The 26,303-nt window shown below is 45.1% G+C and overlaps 2 protein-coding genes across 2 annotated transcripts; one reads left to right on the forward strand and one right to left on the reverse strand.

Annotated features, from left to right (window-relative positions):
* Window positions 1–9,140: 9,140 nt before the first annotated feature.
* Window positions 9,141–20,571, reverse strand: SLC13A2 (solute carrier family 13 member 2). The gene is made up of 13 exons (XM_042830389.1): window positions 20,114–20,571; window positions 19,831–19,977; window positions 17,255–17,383; window positions 16,806–16,942; window positions 15,927–16,153; window positions 15,081–15,261; window positions 14,748–14,870; window positions 13,645–13,866; window positions 13,204–13,289; window positions 12,451–12,572; window positions 11,817–11,978; window positions 10,748–10,885; window positions 9,141–9,994 (listed from the first exon to the last, which is right to left on the reverse strand). Exons 2-13 carry the CDS (start codon window positions 19,930–19,932, stop codon window positions 9,869–9,871), a joined length of 1,755 nt encoding a protein of 584 aa, XP_042686323.1. The 5' UTR covers window positions 19,933–19,977; window positions 20,114–20,571; the 3' UTR covers window positions 9,141–9,868.
* A 1,195-nt stretch (window positions 20,572–21,766) lies between these two features.
* SLC46A1 (solute carrier family 46 member 1) lies at window positions 21,767–25,318 on the forward strand. The gene is made up of 5 exons (XM_042830279.1): window positions 21,767–22,018; window positions 22,101–22,953; window positions 23,234–23,317; window positions 24,167–24,323; window positions 24,973–25,318. Exons 1-5 carry the CDS (start codon window positions 21,767–21,769, stop codon window positions 25,046–25,048), a joined length of 1,422 nt encoding a protein of 473 aa, XP_042686213.1. The 3' UTR covers window positions 25,049–25,318.
* Window positions 25,319–26,303: the final 985 nt, after the last annotated feature.

Here is a 26,303-nt window from a genome sequence, read left to right on the forward strand (position 1 = left end):
GCCTCTCCTCTCCTCTCCTCTCCTCTCCTCTCCTCTCCTCTCCTCTCCTCTCTTTTGTAAAGAATTGGCAGCATTCTGTCAACTTCCCCCTTTTTTTTGTTGATGTTACACTTCAGAAAACATCTTTTGTGATTTTCTTCCTGTTTTTGGTACAAGATCAAGAGAAAGAGAGGAAGTTCTCTTGGCTGAGTGGTGGGTTGGCAGGCTGTCGTTGTTTAGTTGGTCATGGCTCTGTTTCTGGCTGTTTCTAACATGGCAGAGGCTACTGGGGGAGTTTTGGTGACAATAATGAGAAAGTCCACCTTACATCATTTTCTAGAGAACATTAATTTAATGGATGGATTCTCAGTCTAAATCCAGAACGTAGAATCATGGAATTATTCAGATTGGAAAAGACCTGGTGCTGATATTGGAAAGGAAAGCACAGTGGGTCGGTCCATTTAGGCACCTCCAGCTCCTCTATCCAGGCCGAACTCCCAAAGCTCAGACCACATGAGACTCAAAGGAGCACGCTGTTGCATTCTGGTTTTAAGGCCCTGAGGGACTGTGGCAGCTCCAAGAACACACGGAGCTCCAAGTGAGGCCTTTGAACTGCATGAGTCTTCAACCCCAATCCTGTCACATTCATGATTCTGAATACGTTGTGCAGGTTTGGCCACTTAGTGCTGAGGCATAAGCAACGAAACGATCGCTCACACATTACTTCATATTATCTCTTCTAAGGCTTGCTGCCTGCTCTTTTCATTCTCCGTTTATTCTGAGCTGCAAGATGCTGAATAACCCACAGCTATCCCAAACAGAGCAAATCTTTTAGTTCTCGGGCTATTTTCCTGCCTGCTCTTTGTGCTGACATCCTACCTCGTGCATGCAGCATCCTTCCTGGAGCTGTGACAGAGCTCAGAAATGGCATTTGTTTGTGCAGGACACGGGATGCTGCCTCGTGGCACAGATGCAGCACGTTAGCAGTGCGTGGTGCTGACGTATTCTGCAACCCAAGATGAAACACGGTGTGTCCTTGCACCTCCACTGCTGCAGAGAATCTGTTTTGAGCTGTCTGAGGATCTCTCACGTTGCACTCAGAACACGCTGTACTTCTCAGCTTGCAGAGCTCCTGTCCAAAAACTAATGAATTTGCTAAAAATTGATATTGCTTTCGTCTTTGCCTTGCTCAAAGTGCTTTCTATAGAAGTCCAGGAATATTGCAGTTAAAGACAAAGCAGCACACCTTTTCTCTACCACAACCTTTAACCAAGTTTCCAGCCAGTTAGTGACATGATTGGTGCTAAACAAGATGATTAATATTTAGCTACTGAGAAGACAGCTAACAGTGCTTTACTCCTGCCAGAGGCTTAGCCTAGCACATGATTATCTCCTTATAACTGGCTTGGCAGAAGTGCTTTTATTATTATTATTTTTTTTTTCATTTTTTATTTTTTTAAGCCCCTTAACCATGTCTAATAACCAGTACGACTGGTTTGTCTTCTTCCTTTCTCGGAGTGTGCTTGGAGGTTCCATACACAGTGCTCCATATGTGGTTGTGCCAACACATGCACGCCCTTGTAGCTCTTCCCCAGACTTTGGGACACCGGTCCCAACTTCCCCAGAGTGAGCTTGAGAATGATGGAAGGTTTTTGGCCTTAAGTTCTCCCAGGAAAGGGTAAAGTTGGGTGTTAGGAAGTATTTCTTCTCCAAGGAGCAGTGCTGCAGTGGCACAGCTGCACAGGGAGGTGATGGAGTCCCCATCCCTGGAGGTGTTCCAGAGCTGTGGGGATGTGGCACTGAGAGCTGTGGTCAGGGGTGGGTTGAGGGTCTGAGAAATCTTTTCCAACCTGAAATCATGATTCTGTATTGAGTTCTTGGACACACTGCAGGGCATTGCTTGTGTTTGGGAAGAAAGAGGATTCCACTGCCCCATCCGATACCTTTTCACATCTTTCTTGGGTAATCCCTCCTTCATCTTTATCTTCAAACACAATAATGAAAAACACAAAGCCCCGTGCTTCCGCAAACAGCCACTGGAATCATCCCAGAGGTATTATCTTAGAAACGAGAAAATGATTCAATGAGAGATGGGATGAATCATATAAATGCTCAAAGTGTTGTACCTCAGCGACGTCCCTCCCTTCTCAGTACAAAGCAGAGAACAAAAGCAGGCTGCTGCCTGGCATGGGCCCCTCCTAGATGACTTATGGGGCTGTGAAATCATCCGAAGCCTCAGAAAGAAGTGCTTATGCAGCATTTACAACTCGCTTTTCTTCTCTTCCTTACTCCGTGAGCATGGAACCAGCATCCTCCTTCTGCATGTTCTCCAGGAGGTGGATGGGGAAGGACCTGGGTTGAAGCAATGATCACAGGTTCCTAGTTGTTTTTTGTGCTGTGGGAGTTAAAGGTGTGTTTTCAGATGTGAGGAAGCAAGGGCAAAATTACAACGAGGTCATGAAAATAGGAAATCCCATTTTCAGTGCTGGAGGTGGCTTTAAACTCTTTCTTTTAGAGAATGAGCGATGTGAATTTGGAGGTTGAGTTGAAATGGCAAATTGCAATGGAGGTAAAAGTCCTAAGCAGGACAGTAATGCTGAGGTTTCTTTAGTAGTATAAGGAAATAGGTTGATTTCAGGTTGTCGGCCTCTATATTAGATTTGGAAGTGAGATGTGTGGGGAGCAAGAGTTGGTAGCCCAGGATAAAGGCTGTTCTGCGCACAGTATGTTTTGGAATATTGCTGCACAAAAGATGAAAGGAATTAAAGTGCAGTGAGGAAGGAATCACAAGTGAAGTTTTCATTCAAAATTCAGTAAAATATCCCATTTTTGACGGTTTACTCCATAAAATGGGAACTCACTGCTGGTATTCATAATTACCTGAATATCAATTTGAGTATTTTTTTCCCCTTTTTTCCCTTTTCCCTCTTTTTTCTTTTTTTTTTCTTTTTCTCTTTTTTTCCCTCTTTTTTTCCTTTTTTCCTCCTTTTTTTCCTCTTTTTTTTCCTACCTGCTTTTCCTTCCATCTCTTGTGACATCAGTGGCCAATGTCTGTGAGGAATTGCCTTGGGCCAGTGTGACTTTCAAAGGATAAGACAATTTGTTCCTTTGCCAGTGAACAGTTTATTACATTTCTAATTACTGTTATTAACCTGGCAGGTGGTGCCATACATGATATTTTTACAACTGCAGATATTTCTTTCATGACAAAAAATAACCTGAGCAAGACTCAAAGCAAGCCAGGCGTTCTGCTACAGCACATTGTTTTACTCTTTGCATGGTGCACGTGGCACAGGGCCACTGAGGAGTTTTAAGCTGAAAAGCAGTGGCTCTTAAGACCAATTGTAATTAGCATGTTAGTGCCCATACTTAGATACGGAGGGATGTCTCCCTTATAACTTTACTGCTCAATTTGTTGTGTAAATTGACATCCTGTTTATAAACTGTCACTCAGAGTTCGCCACCTAGGAATCGGAGAATTGTCCAGGTTGGAACAGAGCTCTCAGATCCCCAAGTCCAACCCCACCACACCATTCCCATTGACCACAGCCCTCAGTGCCACATCTCCATGGCTCCGGGACACCTCTGGGCATGGGGACTCCATCACTTCCCTGTGCAGCTGTGCCACTGCAGCACTGCTCTTTTGGAGAAGGAATTGTTCTCAGTATCCAAACCTGAACCTCCCCTGGTGCAGCTTAAGGCTCTCATCCTATCGCTGTTCCCCAAAAGAGCTGTGCTGGGAGGGTTTCAGGACTTGGCTGCCTTTACCAGGCATCCAGGGCTCCAGGCAGGAGCTGGTGCTGGAGCAGAGCGTGGCCATGTGCTGGAGCCCTGCAGGGGCTGTCCCACAGGTACCAACAGTGGCACTGTTTCAAAACAGCAAGGAGAAATGTGTTGCATACCTGAGTGCACCTGGTGCCGAGCAAATGATAGACGTCACTCCCCTCCCCTTTCCCATCAGTTGTCTCATATTTCTGAGATACAGCTGTTGTGGTCACAATGTGAACAGAGCATAGATTTTTCTTCTAGGCTAATAAGGGAGATGTTTTCCTCTTATAGAATCCTTCCCAAAGCACAGAGGTGTATGGTATGAACTCCACATGCCTCACATTCACTGAGGATAAAGGCTTTTGCTCCTAGAGGTGGGACGGCATGTGGAACCCACCCCTCTGGCCACCCTTCATGGTCCTTTGCATTGAGTTTGTGGAATATATGCTGAATATATTGAACTTGAATGTAGCTCAGATATGAATTTTTCTCTTGTCTGTCCACCATGCTTTCCATTAATGTCAGTACATCTTAAATCAAGAGATGATGCTTGAGCGCAAAATCAGAGGGTTTTTTCTGGGCTATCCAGTCATCTCTCCTTGTGACTGCTATGTCACAAGCTGTCACTGGTGTCCCTTGTGTCATTGGTTTTCATCACTAATTATTAGAGAAAAAATCATTCTGCCTTCCTCCCTGTGCTTGGAAATTGGATGGAGCGGTTGGGTCCTAAAAGTCACCCAGACAAAGGTTGATGTGTTACTATTTCCTATGCATAAAGATGTGACGCTAAAGGAATAACAAGGCTTATTTTGGATTGAATGGGAGGTATCTTCCTCTGCTTCTTTAGTGCCAGCTATGACTCTCCGTTCCACTACACTGTTTGCCTTGGTGTACGTAGAAAAGGAAAAGCACAGGTGTGAGGAAGCTTGCGTTGTACAGCAGTGTTATCTACAATGCAGACAAGTGATTTATGATTGCATGTTTCATGTAGCAGGAATGATATTGCCAGAGGTAAGAATAAGGAGGAAAACTCAAGCTTGCTTCAGGTGACATCGTGCAAATAAAGAGGATCCTTTTGAGTTTTCTGGCAAGTCTCATCAGGATAGTCCTACAGCAAACAGGGAAATGCAGCTTTCCCTTTGGAGTTGCTTGAAACTGCTCCAGAGCAACCACTGAGTGCTCCCTGAGATCTTGATAGGCAGCCAGGCAAACTGGTGCCATAGAGCTAACGGTGCTGTGTTCCCTTCTGCACACAGCCTGCCCTACCAGCGCCGTGCGATCCCATACGAACCACAGAGCCACAGAAACATTCAGGTTGGAAAAGACCTCCCGGATCCCAAATCCAACCCCAGTCTGCCCCCAGCATGCGCACTGACCACGTCCCTCAGTGCCACATCTCCATGTTGTGTTCATATGGACGGCTCTGACCGCTCTTCCTTTTGCTTCGTAGAAAGAAACGAGGAGTTCCATAATCAGTAGAATGAATGATGTTTGGAGTCCTTGGGCTCTCTGCTCCCTTCCAAGGACCACGAGGTCTCACTCTGGAGGCAGCTGTTGTGGGTGACAGCTGGTAGAAGGTAGTGGGGGTGTTTTGGAACGCTGCTTCTCATCCTGAGCAGAGATCAAGAGGAAGGAGGAAATCCCTGTAACGTTGCTGGGTTGGCATGAGAACTTCAAGATGAAGTTGGCTGAGTGGTATAAAGTTGCAGCAGAACAAAGTTTTGACGTTGACCTTAATTAATGTTGATACTCAACGTGCAGTCCCATCTAAAAGCAGTCACTAGCAATGCTTTATGAAGATAAATACCTTATGCAGCCATACAGTGTCTGAGCCTTGGAGCAGGGGCATCTGGTCTGATCCAAATCACGCATGCATGGTTGGTTGTACTGGGTGATTTCGGTGGTCTTTTCCAACCTGAATGATTCTGTGCTTCCATACATGTATTCAGCACCCGAATTAACTTTCTCCTCTCTCTATTTCCAGGGTTTCTTTCTGATTAACACACCTCTAATCTCACTGCCGTGCTGTGATGCAGTGCCTTTGCAAACTGTTCTACTTCTTCCATCACTTTCCCTTTAGCTGCTGCCTAAGGACGCTTTCAGATTGAGAACAACCCAAGGTTGGCCTCATTCCGGACCTCTGGGCATGCAGTCACTAGATGGCACATTGCAAAAGCCAATATCCTGAACAACACCTCGATGGTTTTGGTCTGTTAGTATGATCCAAGGATAAATAGTATTCAGTGTGTCCTTAATAGGGGAAAACGCACAGCATCGTCAGTAGTGATTAAGTTCCATAAAGCTGCTGTTATTTTGGACGTGGTGCCATTAGCACATCCAAACCACTTCATTTCTAGGCTTTGGCACCTCGCTCATTGCTAACTTAAATCACACAGCTCAGTGAATCACGTTGTGAACAGTTTTATTGGCTCCATATTGAAAACAAACCAACTTTGAGCTTTGTGACATTCCTTGATGGCTTCCATGTACGTATGTACCAAATCAGCCTGGTTAAGCTTTCTTTTCCTCATTTGGTCTTACTCACATGCACACGTGCCATGGTTATCTGTGGGAGGAATTACACCCAGGGGCGAGTGCAGAACTGCTCTTCCAGCTCTGGAGGAAGGTCTGTGTGTCCATCATGCTGCTGCCAGTCGGATTAAACATTAAACCAATCGGAGTCCCTTCATTTTTCAGTCTGCAGTGGTATTAGACTTTCAGTTTCCACCTCTTCCTTTGTTGCTTTTAATTCCCAATTCCACCCTCGTTGTAGCTCTCCATTACATCTTTAGATGTTGACAAAGTCGTTGAGAATTTTGGTTTATATTTTAATATAATTGTAGAGTATTGTAGAGCATATCATTTAGGCCTGCCTTCCTTGTATCCTCCAGCGAATTCTGTGCTCTTACACTGTTTTCTAGTCCTGTTGGCTTGTATTTTGTTTTTGAATATGTAATTTTTCACCTTCTTGAGGTCATTTAATGTTCATTATGCAAGAAGTGATGCGTTGGCAGAGGCTGCCCAGGGAGGTGGTGGGCTCACCATCCCTGGAGGTCTTCCAGAGCCACGGGGATGTGGGGCTGAGGGATGTGGTCAGGGGGAACGGTGGGGTGGGGTTGGCCTGGGAGATCTGAGAGGTCTTTCCCAACCATATGATTCTATTATTTTATGACTGTCTACATATATGTCAAGATTTCAGGTCCTCTGAGGTCCTTTTAATGTCTTTTAAGTGACTGGAAACATTTTTTTGGCCTCTCCAAGCCAACTTCTGGATAAAAAAGCATGCTGGCTTTAAAACTGTTGTCTCTGAAGTCTTTTTATGATTTCAGCACTTGATAAAGTGACCCTTGCATCACTTGCATCCCATTTTACAAATTTGTTGGTGATGAAGTGCCTTTCTCACCTGTAAGCTGTTTTCCTTGCTGTGTTAACCTGCCTAAAATTCATCTGTTGTGATCGTGTGTTGCAGCAGTTTATATGTTTACCGGGATAAGTCCTTCATATTCTCTCCCGTGTGCATTTGTGTGTCTGGGCAAGGCAAGGCAAGACAGCTCCATAACTGCAGGGAAAATGGAGGAGGTGACTGCGAGTCACTCACTTACTCACTGGCATTTGCTGTGGGAAACCTGTATTTTGTGGTTTCGTAGTGTGCTCGCTTTTTGGACAAGGCAGGCAAGAAGGCAGACGTCCCCTTCTCATCACAAATTTATCACTTACAACTCTTATGGAAAGCAAACGTGGTGTCGGCTCTGAAACGAAGAGCTCCATTGGGATCTCATCTAACTGCAGGTGCTGAGCTGGCAGTTTCACAGCAGATTGTGAAATTTGATCACACAATGGGAAATCGAGCCACTCCTTGAGGGCAGTATCTGGAAACATAATGGGGAACCACCCTTCAAAGGCGATCTGGGTAATAATGGGGCTTAGCAACACTTTCTACCTGCTTTGCTTAGAAAATTATGAACATTTTTAATAGTGTTACTGCTTTTTGCACAAGCACACTATATTTAGATGCACCTCGACTGGTCCTGAGCTCAGACACACCCGTAGCAACAAACTGCCCAGCATGAAAATGCTGCTACCATCACTCCTAAGTGGATGCTATCAGTGACATTTTCCGTTCTCCCCATGTCCTGGTGTCATTGTTTGCTTCTCTCCTCTGTCCACAGGTTGCATCCCTTGGGATGTTTGTTGAATAACATTTGCTGCAGCTGCTTTCTGGTAAGTCCTGAGCCTTTATATACACACACACACATTAATGAACACGGAACACCCACATGATGCCCTGGCCCCGTGACACCAGGTGCTACTTGATGTCTTGAGATTGCCATAAAGATTGCACCTGTGCTCCTGCATGTCGTTATGCACACCACAGCCTCTGAATAATGTAGACTCGTAGAAAAGACTTCAAAGAACCATAACACAGTTTTAAAGGGCTGGAAGGAGAGGCTGATGGGAGATGTTGTATGAATTCAGTGCTTCCTGCTTAGCTAAGCAGTAATTTAGGAGGACATGTAAGCCATGTGCAAGTATTTCAAAGAAAGCAAAAAGCCACCAAGAGCTGTGCAGACTACCCTGATGTAGACAAAGAGTGAGGAAGGGAGAGTTTGGTGTTTTATTGGGCCCTCACACATCATGATCAGCAGAATGAAAGTATTTACACAGGTTGGGTATTATTTGATAGCGATAAATGTGAAGGGGGAAAGAAAATGAATGCATTAAGTGAGCTGAGAAAGTCTGTATGTGAATGAGATCAATTAGCCAGGAGCTCTTCAGTCAAAAAGAATAACACCCTTCCTTCCTGTGCTATGGACACAGGATGTGTTGATGGATATGGATGGTATGGAATGGATATTACGATGGGTTGGTGGTTGGACCAGACGATCTTAGAGGTCTATTTCAACCTGAATGATTCTGTGATTCTATGTTAGAACCCTATCGCGTAACGAAATCAAAACATTGATTCTATCTCTCATAGTCTCTGAAGAGTTAACAGCAGATTATCCTTTCTGGGATCTTCCACAGCAATTGTTCCAAGAAAGCTATCAACAGAGAGGAAACCAGTGCCCAGCAGGTACCAGAACTGTCTTAACATCTGGAACTGGAAATACTGCAGGTTGGTGCATTGTATGCCAATAGGCATCAAAAAAATCCACTATCTTTGTCAGTTTGGTCACTGGGAACCTGTGTGCTACTGCTGAAAGTTGGTGTAAGAGAACAGGGGTTGAACACTGAGCTACACTGGGGGTTTGGAAAGGAAGATCTTGGTGTTGGTAGTGCAAGAAAATTAACCTGTTAGTAGTAATTATGACTTTAATGATAACAAATTCAACTGTGCTAACTTAGCGTAAGGAAGCTCAGGCAAGCCATTGACACACGGAAGACAAGTATATTTACAGTGATATTTGTACATGAGCATAAAAAACAGTAGCCTTTAATTAATCATATACACTTTAGGACACAAGGTCCTTCTCAGGGGAATATTTCTATTCCTGCCATGACATTGCAGACTGTAATGCTGCTTAAACAACAACGGGATGGATGTTTCAGGATAAAAGCAATCCTCTACGTTCAAAACAGAGTAGGCTGTAAATATATACATTTCAAAGTCATAGGATAGGCTGACAGCAAGTGATTTATCTCTTGCCCACAGAGTATACGACATTATGTACATATGGAACATACACACTGGTGCCTGTAGGTGAATATTCACATTAGTGCTGATACACAAACACAGGCATGAAGTCAGTACACAGAGTCTCTCTCCATTCTTTTATATATATATATTTATATATATATTCTTTTATATGTATTATATATATATACACAGTTCTTTCTCATTCACTGCAGGTTTAGGACTTTACATGCAGAGCCTGAAAAACAGTGTAGTACTTGGAGAAAATGCTCCCCTGCAGAGGCAGAAAGTCTGAAGACACCTGGAACAGCTGAAAGGCAGGAGATTGCCTCACCTTATCAATGGGTTGATCTTCCCCATAGATAGCAAGTCCTTTTGCACAGAATACAGCTGTCTCTTAACCACTGCCTCAGCAAAGCTTGGGTCAGTGATGGATTTGCTCATGTTATGGTCCTAATAGGTGCAGTTCTTGATTCCCTTGTGTCACTAACAATACGTTGAGTTTGCCCAAGATGGGTAGGTATTCAGCTTGAACAAGGATGAAGCCCAGGTGTTGATGGCCAGATTTATTGTCAGAACGCCCAAGATGTTGAGTACAAATCCAGCTTTGGCCTGGAATTACAAAGCAAAAATGTTATTAATTGAACTGAATGCTCTTCTTCCTTCCACGCTGATTAGGTTTGTCTTATGTTTAGTTTTTCTGGCTTCCCTCTTTGGCTCCTTCAGACCTCCATCAAATTACATTTAAACTGGTTTCGTTCACAAGATACAGTCTGTAGAATGGAAACTGGGTTTCCATTGGATAGAGCTGTTAAGCTAGAAGTCCTGAAATCCTTTCCACCTGCCTGCGTAGAGCCTTCTCCTCTGACCTGGTATTGGTATCTGGTGTTATATATTGGAGAAGTTACCCAGAGACAAGACATCCTTGTCCATCTTTCTTTGTCATACTGAGATCGGGCATCAGGGCAGCCTTGTGAGAGGTGCAGGCTTTGCCTTGGTTACTGCAGAAGGATCATACAGAGTGCACACCTTGACATCCCTGATCGTATCTACACGTGGGCTTTTGGAACAGATACACATTGCCACTTCTGGATGCCACTGGAACATCTTCAAGAGGTCGTGAATGTTTTCTTAAAGCTCAATAACTTCTTGATAAGGCTGTAAATGTATGCTTTATTAGTATATAAAGCTGGACCCCACATATATAGAGGGACCATTAATTCAGACATTTATATTTGTCTTTCCATTTGACGTCAGAAGGGTGAGTTTTCTAACACTCTTTCAAGAAGAACCAATATTGGGGTGGGAGGGGGAAAGAGGTCAAAACTAGTGATGAAAATGATGACAAGAATGTGTTTTTCTCACCATGTCTATAACCTTGAGATGTCCGTATGAGAAGACAATGGCGTTGGGGGGGGTGGCCACTGGGAGCATGAATGCCAACGATGCCGAAAGTGTGCAGGGCAGCATGACATAGAGTGGATTGAGGCAGATAGATTGAGCCTAGGCAAGAAGGGAGAGCACGGGTGATGGTTTTGATACACAGAAATGCATAGAAACCTTTTGGCAGAATATTAATTGTGTTTGTCCATGCCAGAAATTGTTTCTTTCACAAATGTTGTAACCACTCATACGTTGGGTCTGCTTTAGCAACTTCTACTGAACATCTTTGTGCAGCAGCAGCAAGAATTGGTTTTGTGGTCAATGCTTTGTGTTCCTGATTGTGGATTTTGAATCACTGCTAAGGTATAAATTAATAATAACGACTGCATTAGACTCAAAAACCAGGAAAGAGTATAAGGGGCCTTCAAACAGATTGTGAGCAAAACTAAATTATCGGTGGAAACTCTGAAGGTGAATGGGTCATCTCAAGGATTATTGGAGTCTGTGTCCTATGCAAAAAAAAGGTTTTGGTGGTTCTTACTCCAGTGTCAATCTGGAGCCACCATTTCATACTGCAGAATGGCATCTATCATTGCAACAGGAGTTTCCTGGGGAAATTCTGAATTAGGTCACAGAGCCTGACTAATGCTATCGTCTTTGGACTTCTGGAAGGCCAGTGGTTGGAGTGAAATACAGTAATGGAATGTTACAGGGAAACAAATGCTGCTGCTGCTGCTCTCTGTGCAGAACAAATAGGAAAAAACGAGTACAGCTGGCAGTGACCTCATGGGGTTATTTAGGCCAGAAGGCAAAGTCTACTATGCCCATGAGTTTAATCCTTTTACTTTTCCCATCAATGATTTTAGGAAGGTCGAGCTGAGCGCACAGTGTGTGTGAATTTATAAGCATTCACATACATATGTATTTATTTAAAGTCTTGCCTCCTGATCAGATTACATGAGCCAGTGCTTGGCGGTGTCAGCCAGCCACCTCTCACCACTGAGCATTCCCCTGCCTGAAAGCTGCCTTTACGAGGGCATTCTGAACTCACCATTGAAGCCAGGATAGGGAGAAAGAGGGTGGTGGTGGCCACGTTGCTGGCACACTCAGTGAAAGTAGCAATAAGGAGACACAACACGAACGCAATGGCTGGATGAGGGATGTGCTCCAGAGGAGTGAGTTTGGTACCCAACCATCCGGACAGACCGGATTCCTGTAACAGAGGAAAAATGCTTGTCAGGATAGCAGGCTGAAGAAGAAGTACCCGTATCACAGTCCAACCATGTTTCCCTCATCAGTTCTACCCTATGGAATTTCTCATACAAACTTCTTTCTGTAGAAATGTGTGTGGAGGCTGTAGGGACTGCGCGGGAGACGCATCCTGGAAGTGTTATCTTCTGCCTGCCACACTGATTAAATTGCATTTAATAGAGTCTTTGGTGTAATGGGGTATTTCCTTAATCACCAGTCTTCTAGAAACACAGTTAATTGTGCTGCTGTGCTGCACCGTGTTGTTGGCATGGGCTACATCTCTTCTCATCATAAGACTGCTCCTAAGGATGAAATCTGTCCGACCGCCACGTGTGTTTGGTGCTCCCAGCGTGCCCTCTTGTGTTCTGGGAGAGCATATGTGAAAAGCAGAGGAGAAAACACCCACAGAGAGCAGGTAAGCAGAGGGGTGTTACCTCACTGCCTTTGGCCAAGGCAAAGCCACCACCCAGCAGGAGCACGATGTTCCATGGCATTTTCTTGTGAACTACTTTCCAGTTCAGGAGAGCTGGAGGTGCTCGGATCTTTGTCTTGCTGCCTACAATCCCAACAAGAATTGGTTGTATATTATGTTCTCCCAAGAAAGAGGTGCTTGTCAGTGAGAAGTAGGCTTAGCTGGAATACGAGGACATTTCTGTCAGCAAGATCAACGTGGCTTTGGGATAGTCACCGAAAGTGAGTGAGGAGATTTTAAAACTTGATGTGCAAAAGTATTAATGAATAACCTGCAATTGCTTCAGAAAGCAAAGTAGAGTAGATGAAAAGTAAGAGTGGGTTAGAGGAATGGCAACGTATCCACAGAATGGCGTCTTCTCCCATGCAATTAGTGATAGGATGAGAGGTAATGGCCTCAGGTTGCACTGGGGATGGTTCAGGTTGGATATGAGGAAACGTTTCTCCAAAAGAGTGGTGCTGCAGTGGCACAGCTGCACTGGGAGATTGAAAGTCCCCATCCCTGGAGGTGTCAGAACTGTGGGGATGTGGCACTGAGGAACGTGGTCAGTGGGCATGGTGGGGTTGGACTTGGAGATCTGAGAGGGCTTTTCATGGGACGTATGCCGAAAGCATAAAACTTCACTGGAAGAGCAATTTGAAATTTCTTTAGTGAATCTAAAATATAAGGTTTCCAGCGTAGTTATTCTGGCAGTTGATGCCTTCAGTAAGCTTACCTGTCTGCTTCTGGATAGAGAATTCGGAAGGGATGATGAACAGCAACAGTGAAATGAAGATGGCAACTGTCGCATCAGTGACAAAGCTGCAATGGATCAGTCAGAAAATTGGTGGTGTTTTAGGTGCATAAGGAACTGAAGAAACTGAATAATGCAATAACAAGTGCAAATTTTACTTCTAAACTTGGTGTGATCATGGAAGATCCCAAATTGGAAGGGACCCTTAAGGATCATCAAGTCCAAATCCCGATGCCACACAGGACTACCCAAAATAATGCTACTGATAGATGTTACTGTGTTCATTCACAGCCTAGGCCAGGATACATAAGCAGGGAATCCTCATTAAAGATCATCTGGGAAGAGAAAAGCTAGGCTATGCTTTATAATTCAGTTGTTTCCTGATACAATTTTGCTCAGAGCAAGGAGGAGAGGTGATGGTACCTCGTATCATTTTTGTTGAAGAGAACTGTTGCCCAGCCAGGTATGAAACCAGGGTCTCTTGTAAACCAGAGCAGTACCAGCAGGATGAAGAGGACCAGGACTGCAATCTCTGCAAATTTCATGGAACCCAATTTCTTGTTCTCGTCCTTGATAATTTGATAGGCCTGTTTCTCCTTGGTCTTTGCGGAGGGATCTCTCACACAACCAAAATTCTTCTGAAAACTAGAAAAAAAATGGTCAAGAAATATCAAAGAAATTTGCCAGATGTCTTAAGAGTTGAGAATCTGGACTTTGTAACTCAGACACATTGTGTTACGTATATATGTGTGTGTGTTAATAGAAATTATATATATAATGTTGTGACATCAGCAGCCACAGATGTAGATGATAACTGTGTTGTATTCTGTGCTGCCAAGATTAAAAAAAAAACCCAAAAACTTTCCTGTCCCTAAAACCTCATTGTCAGAGTGTGATACACACAGGGTAATAATGACAAGAGCAGTGTGACTGGCACTGTGTGATCACCAGGAAGCAAACAGCTGCCGAGGTTTTTAAAATTACAGAAAAGGAGGACTTACAAATAGGACCTTGAGGAATGAGACAGCATTTCAGGTATTGAGAAAGCTCTTTCCAGTTGAAAGAGGTTAATGCCAAAGTGGTGGTCCAAGTGTCACATTGGCAATGAAAGCTGTTTGCATGGGGTGTTGACACAATGCTAATCCCGCAGCTCCGCACGACTTTCGTCAGGAGGGAATTTACCAGCTCTATGCAGAAATCAATTTCCTGGTTTGAAGCACAGCAATCTTCTAGGACGTGAAAGCAATGCAGCAGAACAGGTTGTGTGCAGATGGAGCTCCTTGTTTCCAGCTATGGAGTGTACTTTGCTGGGATTTCATCAGGTTATTGGAAAAAAAAATTGCAGTATTTTAACAGATACTCAGTGTGCAGTGCTGCTGGTCTCTGTTGTATCTGAATGCTTCTCTACTTGGTGTGTAAACATCAAACATAGGCTTATCAGTGGAAGAATCACTCGTGGTACAGTATGTAATGAGTACTTAATAACAGACCTGTGCTCTGTGCTCTAGTATGAGAAGGGTACTTACTTGAAGCCCAAGTACAGAATTTGCAGCCAAATCCAGGCCAAAACCAGCAACAGAACCATGGTGGGAAAAGCAAAAGAGAACCAAGAGGCAAAGTTGATGACGTTGTCATTGTTGGGAAAGATCCTGCAAAATGTAGAGGTCTGTCAGCATCCCAAACTCTGCAGTCTCTTCTGTATTCAAAAACAGGAGGTGTTTTGAGGCTCCCCAAGGAAGAGAAGCCAACTTCCCTGCAGTTAGCAAACTGATATTTTCCTTCTGTGTATGAACTAGAAGTCAGCTGGAGCAGAAAGATGCATCTTAATGGATGTGTATTCCAAATCCAACCAGACTTACTCATCAACTTGTCCCTTCAGCACCAGATTTGGTGTTGTCCCAGTCAGAGTTGCAATCCCTCCAATACTGGCTGCGTAACAAATTGAGAGAGACATTCCCTTGCAGAGTTTCTTGTGCTTCTCGTCTATAGGGTGTTCACTTTTCTCTTTGCCTTCCTCAACTGCCAGGACGTGGTTATTGCCTAGGTCCCAAGATAGGAATGAGGGGGGTTAGAGAAGCTACATTGGGTAGGAAAAGATCTTCTGTCTATAAAATTCTGTAATTGAAGGCTAAGACACAACGGACTCAGAGCTGAAGGAGCCAAATTTCCTTGTTTTAGAGGCTGGCATTGTTAAATCTTTGACATTCTGTCAATTTTTACTGGTTGTCGGTGAAAATAACCATTTTTCAGGAGAAGTTGATGTGATGAAGTCTGAAGAGACATTGTTGTGTGATTATATATCTTTGGATTAGAGAGATCATTCTTTGGATTAGAAAGATCATTTTAATCTCTAACTTTCAGGCATGAAATAGGCCGGAATCTGTCCCTCAGATGGACTGCTGTCTGACGAGTTACACAGCAGATTACAGTGGAGCTAACATAATATATGAGGAAATATCAAACCTGATGTGAGGTCTTCAGCTAAAGCAGTGCTTATACGTGTTGTTTTATTGAGCTATTGACCTTCATCCAAGTCAGTAGAACTTACTGTGCCTTTGATTCGTGGAAGAGCCTCACGACTGCTGCAGGAACACTCAGGATGCTTTAGGTAAATTCTTTTTCAGAATTTAGGAGCAATGACTGTGCCAGTGAAAAGGCATCAGGACATCCCATCCCAAAGAGAAAAATGCCCAGAGCCCATTCACCTTTTTCCTCCGTTTCTTTGAAGCTGTTTGATTTTGTTGGCTCTTCCTGCAGTTCAAAGGCCTTGTTGTCATTCTCAAGCACTTGGTTGGGTGCCTCAGATCCCATTCCTGACTGGTACAACTGATCCAGAACCGCCTGTGCTATGGGCACCATCATGGCAGTGGTGGCTGTGTTGCTGATCCACATGGACAGGAATGCAGTCACGAGCATGAAGCCCATCAGAAGGCTGAAACAAACAGGTTTGAAGAAGCTGGGTCAGAACTCAGGGCTTCCATGCCCTTTTCTGTTACAAAGCTCTGTTTACAAATGCAAGGTTTGGAAAATACCCAGCAATCAGTTTAAACAATAAGGAAAATGATCTTTTTTTTTCTTTTTTGTAGATTTATCCTACCTCTATCATTTAAGAGTCTCTTCTTACTCATATAAAATTCTAATCCTTGCTGCAGCATTACTCTGTTATTTGTCTCAAAATTATTCTTTAGATGAGATGTAGATTATACATCAGATGAAATGGGTTTTATCTTATATGCATTTTCATTCTATTGCTTTGTAATTTCCTTCTGTATTCCCTCTTCTTATGATCTGGGACAAATTAAATAGGGTAACGTGGCCTCTGCGTGGCTTAAAGCTCCAGTCTGGCAAACAGTTATTCTTTTCAAAACAAGCAACCCCCCATTTTCTCTTCTCCTTGCAATCAATATAGCATTTATAGAGTCGATATCTTCTATATTTCAGCCAAAGACTCCTGACTGTCAAAAGCTGTGCTCCTGCCCAAGCCCAGTAGCACCCCTGACTTCAGAATTGATTTCAGGCAGCGCTGACAGGAAGCAATGCCACGATATCTTCTATCCCACATCGTCTTTGTGGCTGTTACTCACAGGGCTGGTCTGACACCAGTGATGAGCAAGACCCGCAGAGCAACGCGCTTGTGTAGGTTCCAGTTCTCAATAGCAATGGCCATCAGCAGTCCCCCAATAAAAAGCATATTGCTGTCCTTCAGATACTCCCTGCAGACCTACAATAAGGAGCAAGGGGGAGAGAACAGTGATAAGAAGCCATTAGACAGAAAGAAGGTGTTTTCTCAGGGGGGACCTTGTCCCAAAGTCATTAGTATGCTAACTATAGGTTGCATCTGATTAATGAATCTGCTTCAATTTCAGATTAGCAGCTCCACTGTGGGCACAAGCAGGCTCTATCCCATAAGCAGAGTACATTTTCTGCATAACATTGGTGCAGTGCTTTCCTCTTTGATCTGCACTCTGGAAATCCCACCCAAATAAGAGATGACCATTAGAAACCAACATCAGACGAGACCCCAGTCTCTTACTGTTGTCGAATCCATGATGTTCATCATTGGGAAGAGCAGGACGGGAAGGAGGGCTGTGACAGCCAACGGCAAAGCTTCCGTGCACCACAGCAGTGCCATCAGGATGATAACATACCCACATTGGGCCTCCTGAAAGAAGGGAGTGCAGGCAGTCAGAATGGGCTCTACACCTCACTTACGCTCTGAGAAGGCAACAGCCCGTCGTTATACGCATTGCCTGATGAAGGGATTTGGGAAAAGGTTGTTTTCTGTCTTTTCCTCCCATCTGTCCCCCTAACTGCAGATCCTAACCCAGTGACAAAGTACTCAACGACCTTGTCACAACTATAGGGAGAGATTGGGACTTTTGATGGGAGAAGACAAGAAATGGATGACTTTGAACCTTTTATGATAAGATAAGGGATTGGCAGTCCCTGCATAGATGTCTTGGTTTTGCTGATGCTGGTATTTTCTCTCTCTTTTTTGTTGTTTTCTTATTTTATTTTATTTTATTTGTCTTTGATTCGCAGAAGTAATCTTCAATCTAGTCAAGGTTTCCCCACTTTTTCCTCTGCATAATTTAGGATGTGGCCCTGGTGAACCTCTGGTAGGTTCAGCAGCCTGTGTTCTTTGTACTGGAAATACTGTTATCTATTTTTTAAGATCAGATTTTTAGCTCAGTACAGACTTTGAAATGCTGACAAACTGGTCATGGGTCAGTTTCATCTTCCATTGACTCTGAGTTATTTCTTTGAAGAAAGTACAATCTCATGTTTCACATTATCTTTTTGGGTTTTTTTTCCCCAAGGAAACAGACATGGTTTTGCTGCAGACAACCACTCTAAATTTTATATAAGACTATTTAACTCGGCCTTGGGCACCAGAAGGATTCAAAATGCCACATCACAACATGGCATACTGCTAGGCTGCTGGAAAAAAAAAACCATGGGAAAGTGACAGTGCAGGATACAGGGTCTTCCTTAATTTGGAGCTGGCAAAATAATAGGTGCCAGCAGCAGTCAGAGCAAAGGATTTGGGAGAAAAAAGTTGTTGCGTGGTCTTGGATTGAGAATGTCCATTCAAAATACACAGAATGGAGAGAATGAATGAAAGCGTACCAATGTTTATTGACTAAAGAATTAGGAAAAGGAGATTGAAAAGGTGATGGCTTGAGTACAGAGGTTTAAACCAAGGAATGTTTAATGGATGGATGGAAGTGATCTTGGTGGCACATTACCAGGGATGGAAGAGTAATACTGCCAGAGAATCCTGAAGAGATTTAAGGCCTTTTAAGCCTTATCTTGAATGAGAGTGGCAGTAACCTTAACTACTGGTTCTGTCAAGCTCTGAAGACAGTTTCCCACTTTGATGGTCCCTTTTCTCCCTTATTTTATTGTTATGAAGGTGCACCCATGGATGGCACCAATTGGAAACACCGATGGACAAAACCAAGGGCTTATGGTCTGGTAACAGCAACCTCAGGAAGAGATGAAAAACAACGCTCCCACTTCTGGATACTTCAGAAAGTTTATGATCCAAATCTCTTTTAACTTCTTTTAACTTTGGCCTACAGAAAGTTAATTAGCAAAAAAAAAAAAAAAAAAAAAAAAAAAAAAATTTGTCTGTTATTTTCTGTTTGTCGTTTTAGTAAGCTTTTAAGTGACAGTTTAAGCTGTTTTATTTGCATAGCAAGGGAAGGGGAGGACATGCCTGATCAGTTACTGCATTTCTCCTCCCACCAGAGCCACTCCATTGTTCGTGCTTGCAAACCTCCGGCCCAAGCTTCAGAAACTCTCTGACTCATTGGTCTGATGAAAAAGAATGAGTTCAAAAGGGAAAAAAAATAAGAGCAGTGAGGAAGAAGGGGCTGCAAAAAAAAGACAGAGTGAAGAAGGGAGAAGAACTGGGAAGGAGACCAGAAGCTGAGGATCAGCGGGGATCAAAGGGAGGAGGTAGGACTTGGCATTCGAAGAGCAGTAGTGATGGGAGAAGGGATTAGGAGTGGAATGAGAGACCTGAAGAGCAGAGGTTAGCTCTGTCTGCATGAGGAGAGCAGGAGAAATGAGAGTGAAGATTAATCCAACTGCTGGCACTCTGCCTGCGCTCAGTGCTGCGTCCGGGTGATCAATGGCTCAGAAATACCTGCCCTACTGCTACAGGCTTTCACAGCTTACTTCTTCAGAAGGAATGTTCAGCATTCTGTCATTCGAAACGTGACATTTCAAAATTTTACATCTTTTTTTCTTTTTTTTTTTTGGAAGTTTATTATGGAAATAACGATAGGAAGAGTGAAACACATTGCATTTTTTTCCCCGATGTAACAGAGTTCCTTATCTGAGTGTGAGAGGTGACTCTTTTACCTGACAGCAATGATGAGAAAAAAAATACCCAACTCTGAAAGGGGACGTGAATGGGATAATGTTAGATCAGAAAGCAGTTTGGAATCGATCCTTAGAAGGTAAATTAGATTCATGGGTCCCTTCCAGGTCTGGATATGCTGTGATTTTATGAAGAGCCTGTAAGAATTTGCACGTTCTCTTCCAAGGATCTTCTCTAAGGACAGATTTGCTCTCAAATACAGCGTGAAAGGTCCTTACCTTGCTAGGAACAGCCAGAGGCAGTGGTAAGAAGAGAAGGGGCACCAGGATGATGACCAGGTATTTCCTGAAGGCAAGAAGCAGCTGCCAGCAGGGAGCCATGGTGGAGCTGCCCAGTGCTGAAAGGCCCAGCGCTGCTCCCGGGGACTATATAAACACAGAGCAGCATTAAACATTGACCTCTGGCAGCTGGGTGTTGTTTTTGGATGTAATCAGAGAAAGAAGGAAGAGAACAAAGAAGGGAGGGGACAGCAAAAGAGTGTCAGATCAAGAACTTTCTTACAACAGCCTTTCTGATAACTGGTAAATCCGGGAGAAGATTAACTCCTTGCGCCCAAGGCGTTCTTCAAAAGCATCCCGAGAGGTCCTTCGCTTTGTGCAAGTGTTGATCTTTCCTCATGCCTCCTTTCAGTAGGTATCTCCCATAAAAAAAAACAAAAAGAGCAGAAACCTCACAACGATTTTCTTCTACTCTGTTTAAAGGGTGATGGTTCTGGCCACCCAGAACAGATCGGTATGTTATACGAAATGCCCTGGGCTAAAGAGGGAAAGTAATAACTCCTTCTGACTTGGCCTGTTGTGTGTGAAGGCACTGGGCAATGCTTGGCTACAGTGCCAAAAACTGCAAGCATCAGGCGATGGGTTTTTCACCTTTCCTATCTATCAGGTTTTTTAGGCACGGCTGTGGTAGCTCATAGGGCAATTGTTTGTTATTATTATTATTTAAAGTGAATTTGGAAAACCTGGGAAATTGGTGGCAATTTTGGTTCCAATTGCAAAAAAAAACTTCCAACAGTGAATTATTTGATTCTGTAAGTAGACAGGAACTGAGTGGAAGCTGTTAGTTCCAAAGGGAGCATCCTGCTAATGACACCTGGGTGTCTTTATTGGGTAGGCCATGCCTGTGTAGCTTTCAGATAATGGTGATGTTTCCATTTCTTTGGTTTAAATGGCACAGCTCTGTTTATGGCTTGGTCAAGCAGAGAGAGAAGAGAAGCAAAGACCACGGGTCACCTGATGGTAGCTCCACCAAAAGCTTCTGGTGGGTATTAGGAAAAACTTCTTTTCCAAAGAGTGGTGATGCTTTGGCACAGCTGCCCGCGGAGTGCTGGGATCCCCATCCCTGGAAGTGTTTGAGAGCTGTGGCACTGAGGGAGGTGGGCATGGTGGAGGTGGGCTGGGGTTGGACTTGGAGATCTGAGAGGTCTTTTCCAACCTGAATGGTTCTGTGATGCTGTGGTTAACACTCCCTCAGTGGTGCTGGAGTGATGTCAGTTTACATTAACTTGGGATTACCCCAGTTTATGTAAATGGGTTAATCTCATACTCTGAATTGTGTTTTTAAAGTGTTGATTTAAAGCACTTGTTCATTGTTGACAGATCTGGTCTTCGAGGCACCAAACCCTGATTCAGATTGGATAAAAGGAAAAGGTTGTTTAGGATAAGGGCGGTGAGGCATTGGCACATATTGCCCGGTGAGGTGGTGGTGCCCATCCTTGCAGTATCCGGGGTCAGGCGGAAAGGCTCTGAGCACTGATGGAGCTGTAGGTGTCCCTGTGCATTGCAGGCAGTGGGACCAGACTGCTCTTGGGGGTCCCTTCCAACTCCAACCACTTTGTGATCCTATAAAACTAATCAAGCTGATTACACGTTGCTAACTACCCAATTTCCCACGTTCTAATGTATTTTCCCAGGTTCTTCTGCGTCTAAATGGCAGACTACAGCTCGAAGATCAGCACATCAAGCTGGGACTCGAAATATCTTTAATCACTGCTCAGAAACCCCCAAGCAGGGACCCCCAGCAACGCAAAAAGAGGCACGAAAAACGAAAGCCCGCAAAAGCAGCGCTTCCCTCGGATCCTCCCCACTCCCATCTGTGGGGCGGAGCCGGAGGTGGGGCCGCTCTGTCGATCTCTCCGCCCGTTCCTCCGCAGCCATGGCCGCCCCGTCGGAGCCCCCCACCGCCGCTACCCCTCCCGCACCACCGCCCCCCGCCCGCCGCTGCCTCCCCGCTCTCTCCGTGGAGCCTCTGCTCTTCCTCGCCACGCTGGCTCTCGGTTTGCAGGGCCCGCTGGCCACCCAGTACCTATGGGATCGGCTGGGGGCCGAACGCGGCTACGTGGGCCCCAATGGCAGCAGCCCCGACGGCTGCGGGAACGGCAGCGGAGCCGTCGAGCCGCTGCGGGAGGTGGGGAGCGCTGGGGGAGGGCGGCGGGGAGCTGTTGGGATGGCCGTGCCCGCCCCCCTGTCACCGTGCGTTTTTCTTTCAGGAGGTGGAAGCGTCGGTCGCCCATTGGAACCTCTACATCAATCTGGGGGGTTTCTTCGTCGGGCTGTTCTCGGTGACTCTCTTCGGGCCGTGGAGCGACAGCGCGGGCCGGCGGCCAGTGCTGGTACTGCCGGCGGTGGGCATGGCGATGCAGGCGGCCGTGTACCTCCTCGTCATGTACCTGCGGCTGCACGTCGCCTACCTGCTCCTAGGGCGCGTGGTCAGCGGTCTCCTGGGGGATTACAACCTGATCCTGGCCGGCTGCTTCGCCTCCGTAGCCGATAGCAGCGACCAACGCGCCCGCACCTTCCGCGTGGCCATCCTCGAGGCTTGCCTTGGCGTGGCGGGCATGGTGGCCAGCCTTGGTGGTGGCCAGTGGCGTAAAGCTGAGGGTTACATCAACCCCTTCTGGCTGGTGCTCGCCTCCAGCCTCGCTGCTGCCCTCTATGCTGCTCTGTGTCTGCAGGAAACGGTGAAGCAGCGGAGAGCGGCCAAGCTGTTGACCCTCCAACACTACAAGGCTGTCTACAAGCTGTACACGGCCCCGGAAAACCTGAGCTCCAGGAGGAATCTTGCCCTCTACTCCTTGGCTTTCTTTCTTCTTGTCACTGTCCATTTCGGAACCAAAGACCTCTATGTTTTGTATGAACTTGGCTCCCCGCTCTGCTGGGCCTCAGATCTCATTGGGTTCGGCTCAGCTGCCAGCTACCTGGCGTACCTGAGCAGCCTGGGGGGGCTGCGGCTGCTGCAGCTCTGCCTGGAGGACACCTGGGTGGCAGAGATAGGACTCATCTCCAATATTGCTGGGCTGGTGGTGATTTCTCTTGCTACTACAACACCACTGATGTTTACAGGTGACGCAGAGCTCTTAAGTCCTCACATCTTGGGGGCGTAGCTTGGAAATGCCAATTGATCATAGAATCACAGAGTCATGGGATATCCCAAGCTGGAAGGGATCCGTATGGATCCTTGAGTCCAACTGACCAACACAGCTTAGCATGCATGATAGGGATGGGTTGATGATTCAACTCTGTGGTCTTGGAGATCTTTTCCAACCTTAATCTATGATTCTATGATTTTAATTCAACACGTCTTCGGCTGAGCTTTCCCTAATGTACCATATCTTGCTTACAGGTTATGGGATTATGTTCCTGTCCATGGCAGCTACTCCAGTTATCAGAGCCAAGCTCTCCAAGCTGGTCAGTGAGACGGAGCAGGGTAAGGAGTTGGCCTTAAGTGCACTTAAGCCGTGTCCCAAAGCAGTTGTCTTGGTGGGACATTGAAACCAAACTGCTTTGGTAGGTTAGTACTTCCCTAACTGCTTTGGACTCCTGTGCCCATGCATTCACCTTCAAAGCTAGGGTGATGCTCGAAGTTGTCAATATTTATCCATTTAGGCTCACTGCATTTTCAAGATGAGGACAAAAAATAGAAAGCAAGATGGAAAACATTGCGTTCACGCTCAGGAACAGGTCGTCCACTCATCAGTTCGTTTCAAAGGGTCTGAGAAGCAAGAGTTAAACGGATTATATAACAAGCGGATATTAGTGATTTCCCTGGCTGTGACTTTTCTCTGTAGATCAGTAACAGTGGGAAGAAACTTAGTGTTGTTAGAGGGTTGTATCATTGACCATGGTGAAAGATCATGGATAATCCCGAGGAAGATGTGTTTGCCTTTCGTCCAGGAATCCATGAGAAAAGCCTACAGTCGGTGTTACACACTGCATGGAAGTGCTTCTGCAGGCAGGGAGGGGGGAAGTGAGGTGGGATAGACCTGAGGGTGACTTGGCAAAATTGGATTTCTTGCATTATTGAAGAATGAAGGTGGTATACACATGATATTTATGATGCTAAGCCTATAAAATGCAGCCCTCTGCTGCACTTAATGTTTAACAAGCGATAAGATATGCCTGGCAGTAAACAGATTTATATAACCCTTTCTGAAGCATTGGTAATCCAGCTGATAGATAACATCCCTGGTCAGTTCCAGTGGTACCATGCCTGGAAATCTCAGTGTTGGTGTTGCTACATGGCTCTCTCACCATTCACATCTTGTCTCTTTTGCAGGTGCACTCTTTGCCTCTGTTGCCTGCGTGGAAGGGCTGTGCTCACTTGTGGCTACAGGGGTGTTCAACTCCCTCTACCCTTCCACCTTGCACTTCATGAGGGGATTCCCCTTTCTTTTTGGAGCCATCGTTCTCCTTATTCCAGCAGCTATCATGGGGTAACTTACTTCAGATTTCTAAACTGCCATAGAAATCGTGGAGTGTAATATAAGAATGATTATTTAGTCTTAGGATAAGTGCTCAGCAAGGCTTCTTTTCAGTTATGCATATGGGAAAGGGTTCAGTGCCCCCATCAGCAGAGATGCAGGTTCATTTCACAGAATAATAGACTGTATTGAGGTTGGGAAAGACCTCTAAGATCACCAAGTCCAGTCGCCAATCCATCACCACCATGCCCACTAACCATGTCTCTAATTTCCACCCCCTTTTCTTCTGTCATAAGTCCTTGCGATAAACCTACAGCCTGAGAACTGTGGTGGTCCATGCTCAGAGACCTTCCAAGTCTCATTCCACTCTTAGAACAGAATCCAAAATGTGCAGTTGAGTTTGCACATCTTCCTTTATGGAAGAGATGGAGTTCTCATAGGAGTCTCTGTTCAATTGTTTCTCTGCTGAAGTGAAAGTTTTGTCATGATAAGAATTGAATGCCCTGGAAGAGAAAATACATTGAGGTTTGTGGTAGAAGTGCAACAGCTCCTGGCAGGATCATTTTGTTCTGTTCCTTTGAAACTTTAAAGCTGACTTCATTCAGCAAAGTCTCAGTGTGCCTTCACAGCGCTGACTGTTCTTTATTTCTTTCTTGCTTAGGTGGATAGAAATCCAGGACTCCAACCTTCAGTACAGCCACTTCTCAGATGCTTCCTTGTCTCCTGCAGATGGCTGAGTAGCAGCTTGGCAATGAGGAATTGGCCATTCTGGCAGTGTCTGTCCATGGACTGCTGTTTGTTCTTCACTTGCAGAGCAGATCAGTGTCTGAGGGACACCTTGGTTGTCCTCACTGATTTTTGAATGCCCAAAAGTTGGAAGTCATGGCTCTGAGAGCCAGGGAAAAGTTGACGTGCAGATGTGAATATCTCCTTGCTCATTACAGAGAACCCAAGGGACTACTCAAAAGCCAATCAAGAGTAAAAGCAGTCAGTGGCCTTTTACAAGACCAGTAGTGGTTAGGTTGGGTTTGTCTGGGTTGAGTTTGGTTGGGTTGGCTGGGTTTGGTTGGTTGGGTTGGATTGGGTTGAGTTGGGTTTGTTTGGGTTGAAATTGGTTGGGTTTAATTGGTCTGGGTTGGGTTGGGTTGAGTTGAATTGGGTTGAGTTTGGTTTGTAAAGTGAGGGTGGGGATGGATGATGAGAGAGAGTTGAATTCTGGCTTAATTGGTATTCTGAGTAGCACAGTGTGCAGCAGCTGAGCTGTTGGTGTGGGTGAGGCCCAGACCAGAGCTTGCAGGGTGAGGCAGCCCGACCGTGTTCTGCTTTAAGAACATCTGTGCTCCAAATCAATGTGTTGTGATTAAAAGTCATAGGAATGTTGCAGGCCAGTAGTTTTCCATGGGAGTTCTATTGCTGTCCTTGTTCACTGAGATAGCTTTAGCTTCACAGTGGAGGTCTAAGAAGAAAATGTGCTAGAAGTGCTTGTTGCTATGAGTGCCAATGGTCTGTCTGCAGCTCACACCAGCTCAGGTTGGATATTAGGAAATATTTATTCTCTGCAAGAGTAGTGATGCAGTGGCACAGCTGCCCAGGGAGGTGGTTTGGGTGCCGTGGAGATGTGGCACTGTGGAATGGGTCAATGTGGAAGGATGGGGATCTGAGAGCACTTTTCCAACCTGAATGGTCCTGTGATTCTGTGATTGTGAAATCAAATGGCAGAGCCAGAAGCAGTCCTTCCTCATCAGCCCGTGGTGTGTTGGGTTGAGCTGCTAAGGGAACAGTATAAATGTCTTTGGAAGTAAAAATTCTTTTGTGTAAGGGGCACCCATGATTTTTTGCCAGTGGCTTCACGTCTGCCCTTCTCAGGACATGTTGATGGCAACAAGCAAACCTCCGCATTCGTGGTATTTGTAATTGTTCTTTTCAAAACATTAACTAAATTGCTTCAATCCTATTCACGCTGCCATAAACCACCGGTTCTGTGTACACTGC

This window comes from Centrocercus urophasianus, unplaced genomic scaffold (assembly GCF_019232065.1).
Source record: "Centrocercus urophasianus isolate 14NV4802_14NV808 unplaced genomic scaffold, USGS_Curo_1.0 seq_33, whole genome shotgun sequence".
NCBI classification, from domain to species: Eukaryota; Metazoa; Chordata; class Aves; order Galliformes; family Phasianidae; genus Centrocercus; species Centrocercus urophasianus.

Coding starts and splice junctions, on each gene's coding strand:
- SLC13A2 (XM_042830389.1), bottom strand. CDS start 19,932: ATGGCTCCCTGCTGGCAGCTGCTTCTTGCCTTCAGGAAATACCTGGTC. Junction 16,943..17,254: donor ACATCATGGATTCGACAACA/GTAAGAGACTGG, acceptor TCCTTATTGTAG/GTCTGCAGGGAGTATCTGAA. Junction 14,871..15,080: donor CTGAAGGGACAAGTTGATGA/GTAAGTCTGGTT, acceptor TACATTTTGCAG/GATCTTTCCCAACAATGACA.
- SLC46A1 (XM_042830279.1), top strand. CDS start 21,767: ATGGCCGCCCCGTCGGAGCCCCCCACCGCCGCTACCCCTCCCGCACCA. Junction 23,318..24,166: donor GGTCAGTGAGACGGAGCAGG/GTAAGGAGTTGG, acceptor TCTCTTTTGCAG/GTGCACTCTTTGCCTCTGTT. Junction 24,324..24,972: donor ATTCCAGCAGCTATCATGGG/GTAACTTACTTC, acceptor TTTCTTGCTTAG/GTGGATAGAAATCCAGGACT.